We start from the raw sequence: 23,672 nt of genomic DNA on the forward strand, positions 1-23,672 counted from the left end.
TTTCGGCTTTTATGGTATTTTTAGTTCGAAGGAAGTCCCTTCTTACCGAAAATCAAGTTTAAGCGGAAAGTGTCGTCCCTGATTAGCCTGTGCTGACTGCACAGGCTAATCTGGGACGGCACTTTACGCACATGCATTATGTCCAGTTTTGTCAGAACAAGACACATATAATTGTGAAAGCCCATAATGAGAATACTAAAATATAAACTTGTAAACTTCCTGGTATATGTTCCAAGCCAGAATATTACTGAAAAATTAATATAAAAGTTATCTAGATTTCAAAATAATTGAACAAGCACAACTATGTAAGTTCTGCACTCGGAATCAGGCATACTGATATGCATTTAGCTGGAATGTTTCTTTTTTTAGCTCATCTATTTTTTGAAAAAAATTTATGAGCTATTGTCATCACCTTGGCATCGGCGTCGGCGTCCGGTTAAGTTTTGCATTTAGGTCCACTTTTCTCAGAAAGTATCAATGCTATTGCATTCAAACTTGGTTCACTTACTTACTATCATGAGGGGACTGGGCAGGCAAAGTTAGATAACTCTGGCGTGCATTTTGACAGAATTATGTGCCCTTTTTATACTTAGAAAATTGAAAATTTTGGTTAAGTTTTGTGTTTAGGTCCATTTTATTCCTTAAGTATCAAAGCTATTGCTTTCATACTTGCAACACTTACTAACCATCATAAGGGGACTGTGCAGGCAAAGTTATGTAACTCTGACTGGCATTTTGACAGAATTATGTGCCCTTTTTATACTTAGAAAATTGAAAATTTGGTTAAGTTGTGTGTTTAGGTCCACTTTATTCCTACAGTATCAAAGCTATTGCTTTCATACTTGCAACACTTATTAGCTATCATAAGGGGACTGTGCAGGCAAAGTTATGTAACTCTGACTGGCATTTGGACGGAATTATGGGCCCTTTATACTTAGAAAATTGAAAATTTGGTTAAGTTTTGTGTTTTGGTCCACTTTACCCCTAAAGTATCATAGATATTGCTTTCATACTTGGAACACTCGCAAACTATCATAAGGGGACAGTAAAAGGACAAGTTGCATAACTTATGTTGTCATTTTTACGGAATTATGGCCCTTTTTTGACTTAGTAACTTTGAATATATCGTTAAATTTTATGTTTCGATCCTTTTTACTTCTAAAGTATCAAGGCTATTGCTTTCAAACTTCAAATACTTTCATGCTATCATGAGGTTATTGTACCTGGCAAGTTGAATTTTACCTTGACCTTTGAATGACCTTGACTCTCAAGGTAAAATTATTAAATTTTGCTAAAATTGCCATAACTTCTTTATTTATGATTAGATTTGATTGATACTTTGACAAAACTACTCTTACCTGACATACCACAATAGACTCCACCCAAACCATCCCCCGTGTCCTCCCCCCCCCCCCTCCCGAATCCCCCACCCCCCGAATCCCCCCCCTATTTTTTTTTTTTTAAGATTACCTCACAAATGACCACCACAACCTCACATTATATCCCACCCCACCCCACCCCCCCCCTACTTTTTTTTTTTTGAAACGGTTAAAAAACACAAATATTTATTTTTATTATTTTATTTTTTAAATACTGCCCAACCTTCGCACCCAACAAGAATCCCCCCCCCCCCCCCCCCCGAATTTTTTTTGTGCCTTTTTTTCGCATTTTTTTTCACATTTTTGGAAGATAATGTAATAAATGTCCACACCAACACACTATACACCCCTCTTCACTCCACCTCTCCCTCCTTTGTGATTTAAATTGAGAGTCCCTTCACCTTTAAAAAGAAAATAGATGAGCGGTCTGCACCCGCAAGGCAGTGCTCTTGTTTGTTTTTGTTTTACTGTCATGTGATAGTTAAAAAATATTAACAGCTTTACAAGCATGTATGCTGCTGGTATTTTTAAGCAAACTAGCAATTCAGTAACTTAGTTATCTAATCTTTGTTTTGGGAAAACTGTGCTAAATGCATGTTTTTAAACTGTCATCCTAGATTAGCCTGTGCCGTCCTCACAGGCTCATCAGCTACGACACTATCTGCTTTAAGGTATTTTTTGTTGAGAAGAAGTCAGTTCTTAGCAAAATCCAGTTTAACAATAAGTTTTGTTGCTGGTTAGCCTTTGCCATTTGCTCAGTCTAATCTAAGACAACACTTTACGCACATACCTTAGACCAAGTTTTGACCAGGACGAGACTAAATTACATAAATGTTGGTTCTGTGTTTCAGTAATGGTGTGGGATGACTTGAAGAAGAAGCACGTGATAGAGCTGGAGTTTTCTAGTGAGGTCAGGAGCGTAAGACTGAGGCGAGACAGGTAATGAATGAGCAGGGCTGACATCATGTAGTCATGACTCGATTCACCTCAACATATCATTGTGTTGAATATTTTGATTTGCTATTTTCCATTAAAAAGTTTTTTTTCAAGTGTTTTATGTGTCAGGACTTGCAATCTAGATGATTAACATTTGTTATTATCCATATAATTGTATTGGTTGTAAGGATTCTTGTGACACTTGGCTTCAATGTTACAATGTTTAGGTCATTGAGACAATGAGCAGAAGGCTTGAGTCAGAAGTGCAAGCTCAAGCTGAAGTTTGCAATACATGGTCAAAGATTTCAGCTTGCATATCATGTTTGCTGAATATATCCTATTACTTTTATAGATGTTTAGCTCGGCTGTTTTCGGAGAAAATCCGAGGTATTGTCATAGCCAGCTTGTCGTCCGCCATAGGCGTCGTGCTAAAACCTTATTATTGGCTCTAAAATCAAAGTGCTTCTACCTACAACTTTGAAAATTCATATGTAGATGCACCTTGATGAGTTCTACACGCCACACCCAGTTTTGGGTCACTAGGTCAAAGGTCAAGGTCACTGTGACCTCTAAAAAAAAAAAAAAATCTGACAAGCTTTCGCAGCCGAGCATTGGCACCCGTTATGCCATGCTCTTGTTAAATGTTGAGGTTATTGAGACTTTGTGCTGAAGGAATAAGTCATGCTGGCTTAAGGTCTCCTACAATAATTACACGTATAAGAAGTTCTGAACACTTGGATACAATTATAAGAAGTTCATTAAACAATGTCTAGATTATTTTATCTGTTCAGAAGGCATGAGTTGGCCATTCTGTTTCAAGGCCAAGGTCATGCATTGGGTTCAATATAAACAATATTGACCCAAAAGCATGACCTTGACCTTGAAAGAGCATGAAAGCAGCCAATCATGTCCTTTCATATCTCCTATACCCTTTGATGGATATGAACAAAACTTGGTTACTAGGTTAAGGTCATGGAAACGATGAGACATTATTCAATGATGTTTTCTCAAGGTCAAAGTTATACTAAAAGAGTCCTTTTCATGTTTTGGTAAATTGACAAAAATGGAAAAAATGGTTCCAGATTCGCAAAATTTTGTTGTATTTATGATATTTGAGAGGAAACAGTAATAGTGAAAATTGACCATGCTCTAAAATAGTCATAATATGCATCTTTTGACAATTTAAAAACATTAACATTATAAAACGTTACAAACGCTAAACATTTTAATAATCTGGAGAGGTATCGTTATTGTTAAATTTTGTGACACTACAAGGATTGCATATATGAAGTATTAAATACACCACTCACCATAGCAGCACGAATGGCTGAGTGGTTAATGTGCTAGTCTTTTACTGCAAGTGTCATTGGTTAAGCCCACTTAACCCTTTACCACTTACAGTTGTTTTTTTTTGATTTTGGGGATTTTTTAGGGGGAAAAAATCATGCGAAAACCTGGATTTTGGGGAAAAATAAGGAAAGTCTTAAAAAATGAATTTAACATATTTTACTGTTCTTATAACAAATTCAAGGCAACAGATAATTTAATTATGCAATATTTTTCAATTTTCTACACTGGATCAGGTTAACTTATATAATTAAAAGTTTCCAAAAAAGAATATTTTTTTTAGATAGCATTGTTTTGGGGAAAATTTCATCTAGGGGAAAGGGCCGATATTTGGCGCGTCTCAAAGAAGAAAAAAAAACTTATTTAGATACATATTTGAACGCATTTGTAGTCCCTTAGAAAGTTCAAATTGATTTAAGACCTTTCTTACTAGATTAAAATTTGAAAGGCTTCATTTCCAACCCTTAGATACTGATGAGCAGCAAACAGCATAAAACCTGAATAGGCTGTGAATAACTCGCAGGCTGTTCTGATTTTAAGCTGGTTTCAAAAGCCATTTTCACTTTGCTTCTTATTGGGGAAAGGGTTAAGGATTACTTTTTTTTTGTTTTAAATTGTATGACTGTTTTCTGGTGGAGCCATTTAGTTCAACTTCTGACGTTTGCATTTATCAACTTAAAGCATTTAATGACAAACTTCAGTGCATACCAAAATCTGCGAAAAGGTCCCTTTAAAAGTCAATAGATGTTTTCGTATCTGCTTAAAATGTTCTTTACACATTAAAAAATTAATGTCTATCAGACAGAAAATGTTAGGAAGTCATGAGTCAATCACACTGCATGTTCCAGGTCTCCACTTTAAGGTCAAAGAATTTAGGCGGGGGATATATCTGTCTCCTGTATTTCAATGCAAATGTACAACCAAGTATTCTCTGTATTCCTCCCTTGTAGGATTGTAGTGGTGCTGGAATCAATTATCAAAGTTTACACATTCACACAGAATCCACAACAGCTTCATGTGTTTGAAACCTGTCCAAATACTAAAGGTATGGTCACATGGAAAACAATATGCTTTTGGAATGTCCTCCACAATGATTTCTCTTTGTCTTAGTTTCGTTGTTTGAAAACAATAACGGTTTAATGGTAAATATAAACATTACTTTTAGAAACTTTAATTACTAAGACTGAGCCTAGTAATTTTGTTTAACCCTTTACCACTTAGATATGTATTAAACCCTTTACCACTTAGATATGTATTAAACCCTTTAAGACTTAGATATGCAATTAACCCTTTACCACTTAGATATGTATTAAACCCTTTACCACTTAGATATGTATTAAACCCTTTACCACTTAGATATGTATTAAACCCTTTACCACTTAGATATGTATTAAACCCTTTAAGACTTAGATATGCAATTAACCCTTTACCACTTAGATATATAATATTTTTACGTATTTGCAGTCCATAAGAAAGTTTTATTTTAATTTAATTAAAGACCTTTCTTACTAGATTCTATTTGTTATGGCTTCATTTCCAACACCTTTGATACTGATGAACAGCAAACAGTAAAGGGTTAAAGAAGACAATATTGTAAAAAATAATGTTTAAGGCACATTGTTTAACTTTTTGTTCTTCATCTAGGATCATAATGACTTGTACACACATTCTTATATTTTGAAATAGGGGTTTAAAAAAAGTATTTATCATAAGTATAAATATGTAAAATGGGTTTTACTGTGTCTAGCCTATATCACATTAAATCAGTATTGACTAAAAAAGTTCCCTCTTCGGAGTCATTGCTTAAGAGTGAGAAATTTCCATGTTCACAGGTCTTTGTGTGATGTGTCCGAACAGTAACAACTCCCTTCTTACATTCCCTGGGCGAAAAATGGGCCATGTGCAAGTTGTTGACCTTGCCAACACTGAAAAACCGCCACTTGACATAGACGCTCATGAGGCAACCCTGAGCTGTATGGCCCTTAATCTACAGGGGACCAGGCTGGCAACATCATCAGAAAAGGTTAAGCAAAAGCCTGTTTTTTTTATTTAGTGTGACAACATCCATTAATTTAACGGGGCTGAAAATTAACTTTTTCAACTATAAAAAGTAAATTTTTGCGAGTGACTTATTTACCAGCTATACAAAATTCTTTCCTATTTGCACAAGTTTAGATAGTATCAGCAAATTCTTCAAAAATTGGATATTTTTTGTTAAAATAAGTTATTAATACATGTATATGCTTTACTGAAATGAAATTGTAGTATAAACTTAATCCATGGTTTACAAGAATGCAAAAACATCAATAAATAATGATAGAACTGTTGCGTTTAATTATTAATAGTTAACACCAAGTATTGACAACTTGATACAAAATTGACATTTTGAATCAAATTTTTTATATAGAAATAACAGTTCAATTACATGTGGGAATGTGTAAAAGCAGATAACCAGTACTTATAGAGATAATTTCTTCCTTCTATGCCACTTTTATATCCTTTGATGAGTGACTATCTATAGTGCCAACCATAGGCTAGTACTAGTGAAATGTCAAACAAACAAATCACTTGCACCATGTACTTATAAACAGTTGTTTTTATCTGTATTGGACTCTTAACCTTTTGTTGGTAACAGTCCATAGTGCCAAGCACAGGCTAGTGCTAGTTAAATCTCAATCAAGCACATGACTTGTACCCAGTTTTAATAGACAACTTTTCCTTTTTCTGTTATGATGTTATCCTCTTGTTGTATAGTGTCTGTAGTGCCAAGCACAGGCTAGTGCTAGTTAATGTCAAACAAGCACATACCGTTTACTTGGTACCAATAGACAGCTGTTCCTCTTTCTGTTATGATGTTATCCTACTGTTGTTTACTTCCCATGATGCCAAGCACAGGCTAGTGCTAGTTAAATGTCAAACAAGCACATGACTTGTACCCAGTTCCAACAGACAGCTGTTCCTCTTTCTGTTATGATGTTATCCTCTTGTTGTTTGCTGTCCATGATGCCAAGCACAGGCTAGTGCTAGTTAAGTGTCAAACAAGCACATGACCTGTACCCAGTACCAATAGACAGCTGTTCCTCTTTCTGTTATGATGTTATCTTTTTGTCGTTTAGTGTCTGTAGTGCCAAGCACAGGCTAGTGCTAGTTAAATGTCAAACAAGAACATACCTTGTTCCCAGTATTAATGGAACGCTGTTCATCTTTCTGTTATGATGTTATCCTCTTTTTTTACTGTCCATGATGCCAAGCAAAGGCTAGTGCTAGTAAAGTGTCAAACAAGCACCTAACTTGTACCCAGTATTAATAGACAGCTGATCCTCTTTCTGTTATGATGTTATCCTCTTGTTGTTTAGTGTCTGTAGTGCCAAGCACAGGCTAGTGCTAGTTAAATGTCAAACAAGCACATAACATGTAACCAATACCAATAGACAGCTGTTCCTCTATCTGTTATGATGTTATCTTCTTGTTGTTTACTGTCCATGTGCCAAGCACAGGCTAGTGCTAGTTAAATGTCAAACAAGCACATACCTTGTACACAGTACCAATAGACAGCTGTTCCTCTATCTGTTATGATGTTATCCTCCTGTTATTTGCTGCCCATGATGCCAAGCACAGGCTAGTGCTAATTAAATGTCAAACAAGGACATAACCTGTACCAAGTACCAATAGACAGCTGTTCCTCTATCTGTTATGATGTTATCCTCTTGTTGTTTACTGCCCATGATGCCAAGCACAGGCTAGTGCTAGTTAAATGTCAAACAAGCACATTACTTGTACCCAGTATCAATAGACAGCTGTTCCTCTATCTGTTATGATGTTATCCTCTTGTTGTTTATTGTCCATAGTGCCAAGCACAGGCAAGTGCAAGTAAAGTGTCAAACAAGCACATAACTTGTACCCAGTACCAATAGACAGATTTTCCTCTTTCTGTTATGATGTTATCCTCTTGTTGTTTACTGTCTCTAATGCCAAGCACAGGCTCGTGCTAATTCAATGTCAAACAAGCACATGACTTGTACCCAGTATTAATAGACAGCTGTTCCTCTTTCTGTTATGATGTTGTCCTCTTGTTGTTTGGTGTCTGTAGTGCCAAGCACAGGCTAGTGCTAGTTAAATCTCAATCAAGCACATGACTTGTACCCAGTATTAATAGACAACTGTTCCTCTAAATGTTATGATGTTATCCTCTTCTTGGTTGTTGTGTGTTAAGCCAAGCACAGGATGGTGCTAGTTAAATGTCAAACAAGCACATGACTTGTACCCAGTATCAATAGACAGTTGTTCCTCTTTCTGTTATGATGTTATCCTCTTGTTGTTTACTTCCATAGAGCCAAGCACAGGATGGTGCTAGTTAAATGTCAAACAAGCACATGACTTGTACCCAGTATTAATAGACAGCTGTTCCTCTTTCTGTCATGATGTTGTCCTCTTGTTGTTTTGTGTCTGTAGTGCCAAGCACAGGCTAGTGCTAGTTAAGTGTCAAACAAGCACAAAACTTGTACCCAGTATTAATAGACAACTGTTCCTCTTTCTGTTATGATGTTATCCTCTCGTTGTTTAGTGTCTGTAGTGCCAAGCATGGGCTAGTGCTAGTTAAATGTCAAACAAGCACATACCGTTTACTTGGTACCAATAGACAGCTGTTCCTCTTTCTGTTATTATGTTATCCTCTTGTTGTTTACTCTCCATAGTGCCAAGCACAGGCTAGTTCTAGTTAAGTGTCAAAAAAGCACATAACATGTACCAAGTACCAATACAGCTGTTCCTTTATCTGTTATGATGTTATCCTCTTGTTGTTTACTGCCCATGATGCCAAGCACAGGCTAGTGCTAGTAAAGTGTCGAACAAGCACATAACATGTACCCAGTACCAATAGACAGGTTTTCCTCTTTCTGTTATGATGTTATCCTCTTGTCGTTAACTGTCCATATTGCCAAGCACAGGCTAGTGCTAGTTAAGTGTCAAACAAGCACATAACATGTACCCAGTACCAATAGACAGATTTTCCTCTTTCTGTTATGATGTTTTCCTCTTGTTGTTAACTGTCCATAGTGCCAAGCACATGCTAGTGCTAGTTAAGTGTCAAACAAGCACATAACAAGTACCCAGTACCAATAGACAGATTTTCCTCTTTCTGTTATGATGTTATCCTCTTGTTGTTTACTGTCTCTAATGCCAAGCACAGGCTAGTGCTAGTTAAATGTCAAACAAGCACATGACTTGTACCCATTATTAATAGACAGCTGTTCCTCTTTCTGTTCTGATGTTGTCCTCTTGTTGTTTGGTGTCTGTTGTGCCAAGCACAGGCTAGTGCTAGTTAAGTGTCAAACAAACACAAAACTTGATCCCAGTATTAATAGACAACTTTTCCTCTTTCTGTTATTATGTTATCCTCTTGTTGTTTAGTGTCTGTAGTGCCAAGCACAGGCTAGTGCTAGTTAATGTCAAACAAGCACATACCGTTTACTTGGTACCAATAGACAGCTGTTCCTCTTTCTGTTATGATGTTATCCTCTTGTTGTTTACTGTCCATAGTGCCAAGCACAGGCTAGTGCTAGTTAAGTGTCAAACAAGCACATAACATGTACCAAGTACCAATAGACAGCTGTTCCTCTTTCTGTTATGATGTTATTCTCTTGTTGTTAACTGCCCATGATGCCAAGCACAGGCTAGTGCTAGTTAAGTGTCAAACAAGCACCTAACTTGTGCCCAGTACCAATAGACAGATTTTCCTCTTTCTGTTATGATGTTATCTTCTTGTTGTTTACTGTTCATAGTGCTAATTACAGGCTAGTGCTAGTTAAGTGTCAAACAAGCACATAACATGTACCAAGTACCAATAGACAGCTGTTCCTCTTTCTTTTATGATGTTATTCTCTTGTTGTTAACTGCCCATGATGCCAAGCACATGCTAGTGCTAGTTAAGTGTCAAACAAGCACATAACTTGTACCCAGTACCAATAGACAGATTTTCCTCTTTCTGTTATGATGTTATCCTCTTGTTGTTTACTGTCTCTAATGCCAAGCACAGGCTAGTGCTAGTTAAATGTCAAACAAGCACATGACGTGTACCCATTATTAATAGACAGCTGTTCCTCTTTCTGTTATGATGTTGTCCTCTTGTTGTTTGGTGTCATGATGTTGTCCTCTTGTTGTTTGGTGTCTGTAGTGCCAAGCACAGGCTAGTGCTAGTTCAGTGTCAAACAAGCACAAAACTTGATCCCAGTATAAATAGACAACTTTTCGTCTTTCTGTTATGATGTTATCCTCTTGTTGTTTAGTGTCTGTAGTGCCAAGCACAGGCTAGTGCTAGTTAATGTCAAACAAGCACATACCGTTTACTTGGTACCAATAGACAGCTGTTCCTCTTTCTGTTATGATGTTATCCTCTTGTTGTTTACTGTCCATAGTGCCAAGCACAGGCTAGTGCTAGTTAAGTGTCAAACAAGCACCTATCTTGTACCCAGTACCAATAGACAGATTTTCCTCTTTCTGCTATGATGTTATATTCTTGTTGTTTACTGTTCATAGTGACAAGCACAGGCTAGTGCTAGTTTAGTGTCAAACAAGCACATAACATGTACCAAGTACCAATAGACTTCTGTTCCTCTTTCTGTTATGATGCTATCCTCTTGTTGTTTACTGGCTTTAATGCCAAGCACAGGCTAGTGCTAGTTAAATGTCAAACAAGCACATAACATGTACCAAGTACCAATAGACAGCTGTTTCTCTTTCTGTTATGATGTTATCCTCTTGTTGTTTACTGGCTTTAATGCCAAGCACAGGCTAGTGCTAGTTAAATGTCAAACAAGCACATAACTTGTACCCAGTACCAATAGACAGATTTTCCTCTTTCTGTTATGATGTTATCCTCTTCTTGTTTATTGTCCATAGTGCCAAGCACAGGCTAGTGCTAGTTAAGTGTCAAACAAGCACATAACATGTACCCAGTAATAATAGACAGATTTTCCTATTTCTGTTGTGATGTTATCCTCTTGTTGTTTACTGCCCATGATGCCAAGCACAGGCTAGTGCTAGTTAGTGTCAAACAAGCACATAACATGTCCCAAGTACCAATAGACAGCTGTTCCTTTATCTGTTATGATGTTATCCTCTTGTTGTTAACTGCCTATGATGCCAAGCACAGGCTAGTGCTAGTTAAGTGTCAAACAAGCACATAAATTGTACCCAGTACTAATAGACAGATTTTCCTATTTCTGTTGTGATGTTATCCTCTTGTTGTTTACTGCCCATGATGCCAAGCACAGGCTAGTGCTAGTTAGTGTCAAACAAGCACATAACATGTCCCAAGTACCAATAGACAGCTGTTCCTTTATCTGTTATGATGTTATCCTCTTGTTGTTAACTGCCCATGATGCCAAGCACAGGCTAGTGCTAGTTAAGTGTCAAACAAGCACATAACTTGTACCCAGTACCAATAGACAGATTTTCATCTTTCTGTTATGATGTTATCCTCTTGTTGGTTACTGTCCATAGTGCCAAGCACAGACTAGTGCTAGTTAAGTGTCAAACAAGCACATTACATGTACCAAGTACCAATAGACAGCTGTTCCTTTATCTGTTATGATGTTATCCTCTTGTTGTTAACTGCCCATGATGCCAAGCACAGGCTAGGTCTAGTTAAATGTCAAACAAGCCTATAACTTGTACCCAGTATTAAAAGACAGCTGTTTCTCTATCTGTTATGATGTTATTCTTGTGTTGTTTGCTGTCCATGATGCCAAGCACAGGCTAGTGCTAGTTAAATGTCAAACAAGCACATAACCTGTACCAAGTACCAATAGACAGCTGTTCCTCTATCTGTTATGATGTTATCCTCTTGTTGTTTACTGGCTTTAATGCCAAGCACAGGCTAGTGCTAGTTAAATGCCAAACAAGCACATAACTTGTACCCAGTATCAAAAGGCAGCTGTTCCTCTATCTGTTATGATGTTATCCTCTTGTTATTTACTGCCTATGATGCCACGCACAGGCTAGTGCGTGTTAAATGTCAAACAAGCACATAACTTGTACCCAGTACCAATAGACAGATTTTCCTCTTTCTGTTATGATGTTATCCTCTTGTTGTTTACTGTCTCTAATGCCAAGCACAGGCTAGTGCTAGTTAAATGTTAAACAAGCACATGACTTGTACCCAGTATTAATAGACAGCTGTTCCTCTTTCTGTTATAATGTTGTCCTCTTGTTGTTTGCTGTCTGTAGTGCCAAGCACAGGCTAGTGCTAGTTAAGTGTCAAACAAGCACAAAACTTGATCCCAGTATTAATAGACAACTTTTCCTCTTTCTGTTATGATGTTATCCTCTTGTTGTATAGTGTCTGTAGTGCCAAGCACAGGCTAGTGCTAGTTAATGTCAAACAAGCACATACCGTTTACTTGGTACCAATAGACAGCTGTTCCTCTTTCTGTTATGATGTTATCCTCTTGTTGATTACTGTCCATAGTGCCAAGCACAGGCTAGTGCTAGTTAAGTGTCAAACAAGCACATAACATGTACCAAGTAACTACAGGCAGCTGTTCCTCTTTCTGTTATGATGTTATCCTCTTGTTGTTAACTGCCCATGATGCCAAGCACAGGCTAGTGCTAGTTAAGTGTCAAACAAGCACCTAACTTGTACCCAGTACCAATAGACAGATTTTCCTCTTTCTGTGATGATGTTATCCTCTTATGTTGTTTACTGTTTATAGTGCCAAGCACAGGCTAGTGCTAGTTAAGTGTCAAACAAGCACATAACATGTACCAAGTACCAATAGACAGCTGTTCCTCTTTCTGTTATGATGTTATCCTCTTGTTGTTTACTGGCTTTAATGCCAAGCACAGGCTAGTGCTAGTTAAATGTCAAACAAGCACATTACTTGTACCCAGTACCAATAGACAGATTTTCCTCTTTCTGTTATGATGTTATCCTCTTCTTGTTTATTGTCCATAGTGCCAAGCACAGGCTAGTGCTAGTTAAGTGTCAAACAAGCACATAACATGTACCAAGTACCAATAGACAGCTGTTCCTCTTTCTGTTATGATGTTATCCTCTTGTTGTTTACTGTCTCTAATGCCAAGCACAGGCTAGTGCTAGTTAAATGTCAAACAAGCACATTACTTGTACCCAGTATCAATAGACAGCTGTTCCTCTATATCTTATGATGTTATCCTCTTGTTGTTTACTGTCCATAGTGCCAAGCACAGGCTAGTGCTAGTTAAGTGTCAAACAAGCACATAACATGTACCAAGTACCAATCGACAGCTGTTCCTCTTTTTGTTATGATGTTATCCTCTTGTTGTTTACTGTTTATAGTGCCAAGCACAGGCTAGTGCTAGTTAAGTGTCAAACAAGCACATAACAAGTACCAAGTACCAATAGACAGCTGTTCCTCTTTCTGTAATGATGTTATCCTCTTGTTGTTTACTGGCTTTAATGCCAAGCACAGGCTAGTGCTAGTTAAATGTCAAACAAGCACATGACATGTACCAAGTACCAATAGACAGCTTTTCCTCTTTCTGTTATGATGTTATCCTCTTGTTGTTTACTGGCTTTAATGCCAAGCACAGGCTAGTGCTAGTTAAATGTCAAACAAGCACATAACTTGTACCCAGTATTAAAAGACAGCTGTTTCTCTATCTGTTATGATGTTATTCTCGTGTTGTTTGCTGTCCGTGATGCCAAGCACAGGCTAGTGCTAGTTAAATGTCAAACAAGCACATAACATGTACCAAGTACCAATAGACAGCTGTTCCTCTTTTTTTTTATGATGTTATTCTCTTGTTGTTAACTGCCCATGATGCCAAGCACATGCTAGTGCTAGTTAAGTGTCAAACAAGCACATAACTTGTACCCAGTACCAATAGACAGATTTTCCTCTTTCTGTTATGATGTTATCCTCTTGTTGTTTACTGTCTCTAATGCCAAGCACAGGCTAGTGCTAGTTAAATGTCAAACAAGCACATGACGTGTACCCATTATTAATAGACAGCTGTTCCTCTTTCTGTTATGATGTTGTCCTCTTGTTGTTTGGTGTCTGTAGTGCCAAGCACAGGCTAGTGCTAGTTCAGTGTCAAACAAGCACAAAACTTGATCCCAGTATTAATAGACAACTTTTCGTCTTTCTGTTATGATGTTATCCTCTTGTTGTTTAGTGTCTGTAGTGCCAAGCACAGGCTAGTGCTAGTTAATGTCAAACAAGCACATACCGTTTACTTGGTACCAATAGACAGCTGTTCCTCTTTCTGTTATGATGTTATCCTCTTGTTGTTTACTGGCCATAGTGCCAAGCACAGGCTAGTGCTAGTTAAGTGTCAAACAAGCACCTATCTTGTACCCAGTACCAATAGACAGATTTTCCTCTTTCTGTTATGATGTTATATTTTTGTTGTTTACTGTTCATAGTGACAAGCACAGGCTAGTGCTAGTTAAGTGTCAAACAAGCACATAACATGTACCAAGTACCAATAGACTTTTGTTCCTCTTTCTGTTATGATGTTATTCTCTTGTTGTTTACTGGCTTTAATGCCAAGCACAGGCTAGTGCTAGTGAAATGTCAAACAAGCACATAAACAAGCACATAACATGTACCAAGTACCAATAGACAGCTGTTTCTCTTTCTGTTATGATGTTATCCTCTTGTTGTTTACTGGCTTTAATGCCAAGCACAGGCTAGTGCTAGTTAAATGTCAAACAAGCACTTAACTTGTACCCAGTACCAATGGACAGATTTTCCTCTTTCTGTTATGATGTTATCCTCTTCTTGTTTATTGTCCATAGTGCCAAGCACAGGCTAGTGCTAGTTAAGTGTCAAACAAGCACATGACATGTACCAAGTACCAATAGACAGCTGTTCCTTTATCTGTTATGATGTTATCCTCTTGTTGTTAACTGCCTATGATGCCAAGCACAGGCTAGTGCTAGTTAAGTGTCAAACAAGCACATAACTTGTACCCAGTACTAATAGACAGATTTTCCTATTTCTGTTGTGATGTTATCCTCTTGTTAATTACTGCCCAAGATGCCAAGCACAGGCTAGTGCTAGTTAGTGTCAAACAAGCACATAACATGTCCCAAGTACCAATAGACAGCTGTTCCTTTATCTGTTATGATGTTATCCTCTTGTTGTTAACTGCCCATGATGCCAAGCACAGGCTAGTGCTAGTTAAGTGTCAAACAAGCACATAACTTGTACACAGTACCAATAGACAGATTTTCATCTTTCTCTTCTGGTGTTATCCTCTTGTTGGTTACTGTCCATAGTCCCAAGCACAGACTAGTGCTAGTTTAGTGTCAAACAAGCACATTACATGTACCAAGTACCAATAGACAGCTGTTCCTTTATCTGTTATGATGTTATCCTCTTGTTGTTAACTGCCCATGATGCCAATCACAGGCTAGTGCTAGTTAAATGTCAAACAAGCCTATAATTTGTACCCAGTATTAAAAGACAGCTGTTTCTCTATCTGTTATGATGTTATTCTTGTGTTGTTTGCTGTCCATGATGCCAAGCACAGGCTAGTGCTAGTTAAATGTCAAACAAGCACATAACCTGTACCAAGTACCAATAGACAGCTGTTCCTCTATCTGTTATGATGTTATCCTCTTGTTGTTTACTGGCTTTAATGCCAAGCACAGGCTAGTGCTAGTTAAATGCCAAACAAGCACATAACTTGTACCCAGTATCAATAGGCAGCTGTTCCTCTATCTGTTATGATGTTATCCTCTTTTTATTTACTGCCTATGATGCCACGCACAGGCTAGTGCGTGTTAAATGTCAAACAAGCACATAACTTGTACCCAGTACCAATAGACAGATTTTCCTCTTTCTGTTATGATGTTATCCTCTTGTTGTTTACTGTCTCTAATGCCAAGCACAGGCTAGTGCTAGTTAAATGTCAAACAAGCACATGACTTGTACCCAGTATTAATAGACAGCTGTTCCTCTTTCTGTTATAATGTTGTCCTCTTGTTGTTTGCTGTCTGTAGTGCCAAGCACAGGCTAGTGCTAGTTAAGTGTCAAACAAGCACAAAACTTGATCCCAGTATTAATAGACAACTTTTCCTTTTTCTGTTATGATGTTATCCTCTTGTTGTATAGTGTCTGTAGTGCCAAGCACAGGCTAGTGCTAGTTAATGTCAAACAAGCACATACCGTTTACTTGGTACCAATAGACAGCTGTTCCTCTTTCTGTTATGATGTTATCCTCTTGTTGTTTACTGTCCATAGTGCCAAGCACAGGCTAGTGCTAGTTAAGTGTCAAACAAGCACATAACATGTACCAAGTACCAATAGGCAGCTGTTCCTCTTTCTGTTATGATGTTATCCTCTTGTTGTTAACTGCCCATGATGCCAAGCACAGGCTAGTGCTAGTTAAGTGTCAAACAAGCACCTAACTTGTACCCAGTACCAATAGACAGATTTTCCTCTTTCTGTTATGATGTTATCCTCTTATGTTGTTTACTGTTCATAGTGCCAAGCACAGGCTAGTGCTAGTTAAGTGTCAAACAAGCACATAACATGTACCAAGTACCAATAGACAGCTGTTCCTCTTTCTGTTATGATGTTATCCTCTTGTTGTTTACTGGCTTTAATGCCAAGCACAGGCTAGTGCTAGTTAAATGTCAAACAAGCACATAACTTGTACCCAGTACCAATAGACAGATTTTCCTCTTTCTGTTATGATGTTATCCTCTTCTTGTTTATTGTCCATAGTGCCAAGCACAGGCTAGTGCTAGTTAAGTGTCAAACAAGCACATAAGATGTACCAAGTACCAATAGACAGCTGTTTCTCTATCTGTTATGATGTTATTCTCGTGTTGTTTGCTGTCCATGATGCCAAGCACAGGCTAGTGCACGTTAAATGTCAAACAAGCACATAACCTGTACCAAGTACCAATAGACAGCTGTTCCTCTATCTGTTATGATGTTATCCTCTTGTTGTTAACTGCCCATGATGCCAAGCACAGGCTAGTGCTAGTTAAGTGTCAAACAAGCACATTACTTGTGCCCAGTATAAATAAACAGCTTTTCATCTATCTGTTATGATGTTATCCTCTTGTTGTTTACTGTCCATAGTGCCAAGCACAGGCTAGTGCTAGTTAAGTGTCAAACAAGCACATAACATGTACCAAGTACCAATAGACAGCTGTTCCATTATCTGTTATGATATCATCCTCTTGTTGTTTACTGTCCATGATGCCAAGCTCAGGCTAGTGCTAGTCAACCGTAAACAAGCCTATTACTTGTACCAAGTACCAATAGACAGCTGTTCCTCTACCTGTGATGATGTTATCCTCTTGTTGTTTGCTGTCAGTAATGCCTAGCACAGTCTAGTGCTAGTTAACTGTCAAACAAGCACATAACTTGTACCAAGTACCAATAGACAGCTGTTCCTCTTTCTGTTATGATGTTATCCTCTTGTTGTTTACTGGCTTTAATGCCAAGCACAGGCTAGTGCTAGTTAAATGCCAAACAAGCACATAACTTGTACCCAGTATCAATAGGCAGCTGTTCCTCTATCTGTTATGATGTTATCCTCTTGTTATTTACTGCCTATGATGCCACGCACAGGCTAGTGCGTGTTAAATGTCAAACAAGCACATAACTTGTTCCAAGTACCAATAGACATTTGTTCCTCTTTCTGTTATGATGTTATCCTCTTGTTGTTTACTGGCTTTAATGCCAAGCACAGGCTAGTGCTAGTTAAATGTCAAACAAGCACATAACTTGTACCCAGTATCAATAGGCAGCTGTTCCTCTATCTGTTATGATGTTATCCTCTTGTTGTTTACTGCCCATGATGCCACGCACAGGCTAGTGCTAGTTCAATGTCAAACAAGCACATAACTTGTACCCAGTACCAATAGACAGCTGTTCCTCTATCAGTTATGATGTTATCCTCTTTTTGTTTACTGTCTGTAATGCCAAGCACAGGCTAGTGCTAGTTAAGTGTCAAACAAGCACATGACTTGTACCCAGTTTTAATAGACAGCAGTTCCTCTATATGTTCTGATGTTATCCTCTTGTTGTTTAGTGTCTGTAGTGCCAAGCACAGTCTAGTGCTAGTTAAGTGTCAAGCAAGCACATAACCTGTACCAAGTACCAATAGACAGCTGTTTCTCTTTCTGTTATGGTGTTATCCTCTTGTTGTTTAATGCCCATGATGCCAAGCACAGGCTAGTGCTAGTTAAATGTCAAGCAAGCACATATCATGTATCAAGTACCAATAGACAGCTGTTTCTCTTTCTGTTATGGTGTTATCCTCTTGTTGTTTAATGCCCATGATGCCAAGCACAGGCTAGTACTAGTTAAATGTCAAGCAAGCACATAACATGTACCAAGTACCAATAGACAGCTGTTCCTCTTTATTTTATGATTTTATCTTCTTGTTGTTTACTGCCCATGATGTCAAGCACAGGCTAGTGCTAGTTAAGTGTCAAACAAGCACATAACTTGTACCAAGAACCAATAAACAGCTGTTCCTCTATGGGTTATGATGTTATCCTCTTGTTGTTTACTTTCCATGATGCCAAGCACAGGCTAGTGCTAGTTAAATGTCAAACAAGCACAAAACTTGTACCAAGAATTAAAAGACAGTTGTTCCTCTATATGGTATGATGTTATTCTCTTGTTGTTTGCTGTCTGTGATGCCAAGCACAGGCTAGTGCTAGTTAAATGTCAAACAAGCACATAAATTGTACCCAGTACCAATAGATAGCTGTTCCTCTTTCTGTTATGATGTTATTCTGGTGTTGTTTGCTGTCCATGATGCCAAGCACAGGCTAGTGCTAGTTAAATGTCAAGCAAGCACATAACATGTACCAAGTACCAATAGACAGCTGTTCCTCTATCTGTTATGATGTTATCCTCTTGTTGTTAACTGCCCATGATGCCAAGCACAGGCTAGTGCTAGTTTAATGTCAAGCAAGCACATAACTTGTACCCAGTTTAAATAAACAGCTGTTCATCTATCTGTTATGATGTAATCCTCTTGCTGTCTGTAATGCCAAGCACAGGCTAGTGCTAGTTAAATGTCAAACAAGCACATAACTTGTACCCAGTATTAATAAATCTGTCTCTATATTCTCAACAGATAAGTGTATGAGCTCTAAACAATTTACTTTAAATTGGTCTATTTTTGATGTTACTTTATTTAAATTGATATTCAATTCTATTGTTTGTGATTTTGATTCAAACTCTTCCATCTTATATACCTTTTTGTAAGACTTGTCACCTGGATAGTGAACATTGGCATATAGTCCATTAGAGCCTATGAGCCCAAGCTCACACCCTTGTCCTTAAACCTTTGATCTGACAGATTGCACAGTTTGGATTTGATTGGGTTTTGAGTGATTGCTCTTTCATGTTTCAGATTTGATGTTTGTAGCACTATATGCAAGAGTAATTGATGTTGTGACACCTGTTGTTTATTGATTAAAAGGATTACCATGTTGTGAATATTTTTGTGACAAAATTAATAACTCTTAATTATATAATAACTATAAAAAATATAATATTATTATTAAGCAGAAAAATATATTATTACTTAAAACAAATTGCGTTATTCAAATTATAATTGTGTGGTGTAAAATTGTTTGCTGTTTGTTTGGTGAAAAGAACAATATAAAAGTTACGAACATACAAATATAGAACATACAAATATACTATTTATTGTTCATTCATTTCAGGGCACTTTAATACGAGTCTTTGATACAAGTAATGGACAGCAACTCCATGAGCTGCGTAGAGGAGCCAACCATGCTAACATATACTGGTATGTCTGTGAACTATTTTATTTGGAAACCTTATGTATTTGTAATAGTAAGGTTTTATTATGTTTTTTATAACCATGCCTACTATGTTGTGCTTAATACAAGATGATATTTAAATCGCCTCCAAATATTCATATTGTTCTTGGTTTAAACTCACCCACTTATACAACTTAGCAGGACTTTGCAAGACCCAAACCATTGTTGTGAATATGGCAATAAAAGGGATTAAAGATTGCATGAAGCATGAGGAGATGGAAAATATTTTGCATTAGTGTTTCTGATGACTGATTATTATTTAACAATAAAAAACAAAGTATTTTAAACACTTGCAGAAATCTATGCAGAGTACTTCAACAAATAATTTGCCATTCAGTGTTGACTTGCTGTGACATATTTCACTGATTGATGGGTTATTCTCATTCTTATTAATATTATTTTCTATTTCATTGAAGCTTTTTTTAACATCAATAAAACTCAAGGTGGTATAGTTGAATTGAATCACCCTGTTTGTTCCTGCTATATATGCATGAGATACTGTTTAATATGGCACATGAACAACAACAAAACAACGCATTGCAGCTCTGCGATAAAAGTAATAATGCATATGATTGTCCTCCTGTCAGTGCGAAATTTGTGGACAATCGTGGCAATTGTAATTAGTAAGTCCTTCCATAGTATAGTGGATGTGATGTGTGAATGGAAGAAACCATGATTTGTAAGGAAGAAACCATAATGTGTAAGGAAGAAACATCAAGTTTGTTTCTTTACCAATTGTTCTTTCTTAAGACCTAAATAACTGTAAGGCATTCTTGTACGTTCTACCACATACATATTTGTATCAGTAGACCTCAGATTTTAGTTTACCGTAAGTCCAGCTAAACGGAATAACAAAGTGTCACTGTACTACAGGCAGGAACCTTTTTTATATTTCAGTATAAATTTCAATGTGGACTCTACATTGCTGTGTGTATCTAGTGACCACGGGACGGTGCATATATTTTCTACAGAAGAAAACGCCAAAAAGAACAAGCAGTCCAGGTTGGTTGTGACTCAATATCGTCCCTATGGCTAAAGGAAGTTAGATTGAAGTGAAAAAAAGTATCAAATTAAATAATAACTGATGCAGTATGAGTGTAGCAAAGTAAATATACTTTAGATTCTTTAGCTTATATATTTGTTTCATGTTTAATTCAGGAACCAGCCCCAATTTCCACACGTACAAGGTTTTCATGGCCATATTTAGAAAAGAAGTCTGGTAAAATTGGGATTTTTCTAATGGCCAAAATTGGGATGTAAAATATGTGGAAAATTCTCTCCAACTCTGTGTTAAAGAAACATACCCAATATTCAATTGTAATGCCAAGGTGGTAAAATTATGCTCATTCAAGTTAGAAATTTAGCTTGACCTCACAATTATTATTTCTGAATGCTTTGAGCAGTTCATACATTAATGTATAGCTTATCTCAGCAATCGGGAGGCTATGTAGCTGTTAGTTGGGATGTTGCAACTTATGGTACAAGGCACAAGTCAACCACCTTGCGAATTGATGTTTAATGATTTGCAAAAACAGAGCCTTCTGAGAAAACTTGGCTTTATGCATGTGTGTTAAGTATCATCCCAGGTTAGCCTGTTCAATCAGCACAGGCTAATTAGGACACCTCAGCTGGGTTTTTATGCTCCCCCAAAATTTATTTTGGGGGGAGCATATAGTCGCCGCTTCGTCTGTCCGTCCGTGTGTCCGTGCACATTTTTTGTCCGGGCTATTTCTCAGCAACTAATGACCGGAATTCAATGAAACTTTATGGGAAGCTTCACTACCAAGAGGAGATGTGCATATTATCAGCGGGTTCTGGTCGGATGATTTTTCACAGAGTTATGGCCCTTTGAAATTTTCTATACAAAAATTATTGTCCCCCCAACTACTGTGCCATCAAGTCGTTTCCTTTTATCTGAATATATAGTGTAATGTTGTGACAAAAAAACAACTTTGGGGAGCATCACTCGTCTCTGACGGTTTCTTGTTGTTTAAAAGAGACTTCATTGAAATGGAAAATTCCATAAAATGGGAAATTGCCGTCCCTGATTAGCCTATGCGAACTGCTGAGGCTTATCTAACGCATGTGAATTAAGCTCAATTTTTCGCAGAACGAGGCTCAATGTAATTTTCAGCTCAGCAATCAGGGGGATATATAGCTGGTAGTTGGAATCAACCACCTTGCTCGCCGTGCATGTAACCTTTCATATGTGTCTTGTTCTGAGAAAACTGGGCATAATGCATGTGCGTAAAGTGTCGTCCCAGATTAGCCTGTGCATTCCGCACAGACTAATCAGGGACGACACTATCGGCTTTAACTAGATTTTTGGTAAAAAGGGACTTCCTTTAAATGAAAAACACATTTAAGCAGAAAGTGTCGTCCCTGATTAGCCTGTGCGGACTGCACAGGCTAATCTGGGACAACACTTTACGCACATGCATTATGCCCAGTTTTCTCAGAAAGCGTCTCATATAATCTGGTGTATTTCAGCCTGGCCGGTGCAGGATTCCTACCAAAGTACTTCAGTTCCAAGTGGAGCTTCTGCAAGTTCCAGGTTCCCGGTGGAGCACACTGCATGTGCGCCTTTGGCTCCGATAGCAATGCTGTGATAGGTGGGGGCGCCTATGATTGATTTTGTTTTGTTCTTGTTTCTGGTGCTTAGGAAACTATTGTAGCTGCGCTCTGAAAAAAATGGGCTTGAGGCATGTGCACATTTGGCTCCAATTGCAATGCTGTGATAGGTGGGGTTTACTTATGATATCTTTTGTTTTCCTCAAGTTTGTGGTGCTTAGGAAAACACTTGAGCCTTTCATTTGGGTCAAGGTCACTAATATCAAATATAGAAAACCATCTTTTCACTAAATAACTTTACTATGTTGTAAGGTATACCGCATTCTTTCGTTTATAAGACGCATTTTTAAGACTCAAAGTAATAAGTTACAGTGGGGGGTCTCGTCTTATAAGCGAGATACTGGTGAAAATAAACGAAATTAAAAAAAAAAATCGAGTTTACTTGGCTTACGCTGGCCAAATTGGACAGTTGTCAGTTGTTTTGAATCATCGCGGCAGCCATTTGCATTTTCTCTAAAGTCGGTGATTCGCCAATTCATGCATAAACCAAATCGTATCGATAACTGTATACATACCGCTTTTCTAATATTCACATTTATCCGATAATCCAATTTAATTACAACATCACTTACGAAAAAATAATCCTAAACATTTATGACGATAAATATGTTTAGGAATTTCATAAACACAGACATATGCCTAGGACATTTTTCAGAAGTGTAAAGAGTACAGTGCATTATGGGACAAAACTTTCATTGGACGAGCGAATTTAAATTTAGATTGAATGCAATATGATCATGTACAAATTTTTTTGATTGCGTCATACGCAGCATGTAAAAATTGTGCTTCCCGGGGACTTTCTGATAACGGGTAGAAATGAAAGTGAATATGTATTAACAGTTACACTGCGTTAGCATGTAAATAAATCGTCTGGATTATTACATTTATTTTTCTTACACGTACTGCTCTGATAGGGAATACATGCAATAAACACTGACTCGCGAGTTTTTCACACCTTTATTGACATTACACAACAGATTAACACCAATTAGCTGTCAAAGGTTGTTTAACCTCTAAGCGATTAAAATCAGTTAAATGGACGGATAGAGTAATGAAGCTGTGATCGTCGCCGTCTTTGTACAGGATTGCCGAATTAGGAATTTCAGATTTCCAGTTTGCAAAGTCATTTTTATTGCAAAATTCTACTTTTCCATAGTCAACAACAATGCATGAAAGGAAGAAGTATTTTAGCTCATACGCCCATTGTATACAACAACAACATTTTCGATCTTTTTTCTGATTTCGAAATTACTTTCAATATTTATGTACTTTACAAAATATAAAATTCTTGAACAAAAAAAATGATGATTTTCTTCAACCTTCTGCCATTTTTCAGCCGATGAAACGGCAAAATTTGACTGAGTCTTATACGCGGGTCAGTCTTAAATCCACCCATTATAAAGTCCGAAGTCGGGGTGCGTCTTATAAGCGACGGCGTCTTATAAGCGAAAGTATACGGTAGTGCTGAACTTTGGTGTGTAAAGAGCATATATTAACCCTTTCAGTGCGGGAACCGAATTTTAAAGGCCTTTGCAAACAGTTTGGATCCAGATGAGACGCCACAGAAT

At 37.5% G+C, this 23,672-nt stretch overlaps 1 protein-coding gene across 1 annotated transcript in view; it reads left to right on the plus strand.

Annotated features, from left to right (window-relative positions):
* LOC127864101 (WD repeat domain phosphoinositide-interacting protein 3-like) overlaps nt 1–23,672 on the plus strand; it is a 29,419-nt gene that overhangs the window by 4,922 nt on the left and 825 nt on the right. Inside the window, exons 3-8 of the mRNA XM_052403797.1 lie at nt 2,231–2,318; nt 4,613–4,707; nt 5,495–5,685; nt 19,354–19,439; nt 20,371–20,475; nt 21,964–22,085. Coding sequence (XP_052259757.1) covers nt 2,231–2,318; nt 4,613–4,707; nt 5,495–5,685; nt 19,354–19,439; nt 20,371–20,475; nt 21,964–22,085 — 687 coding nt within the window. The remainder of the gene's footprint in view (nt 1–2,230; nt 2,319–4,612; nt 4,708–5,494; nt 5,686–19,353; nt 19,440–20,370; nt 20,476–21,963; nt 22,086–23,672) is intronic.

Source organism: Dreissena polymorpha, unplaced genomic scaffold (assembly GCF_020536995.1).
Source record: "Dreissena polymorpha isolate Duluth1 unplaced genomic scaffold, UMN_Dpol_1.0 chrUn116, whole genome shotgun sequence".
NCBI classification, from domain to species: domain Eukaryota; kingdom Metazoa; phylum Mollusca; class Bivalvia; order Myida; family Dreissenidae; genus Dreissena; species Dreissena polymorpha.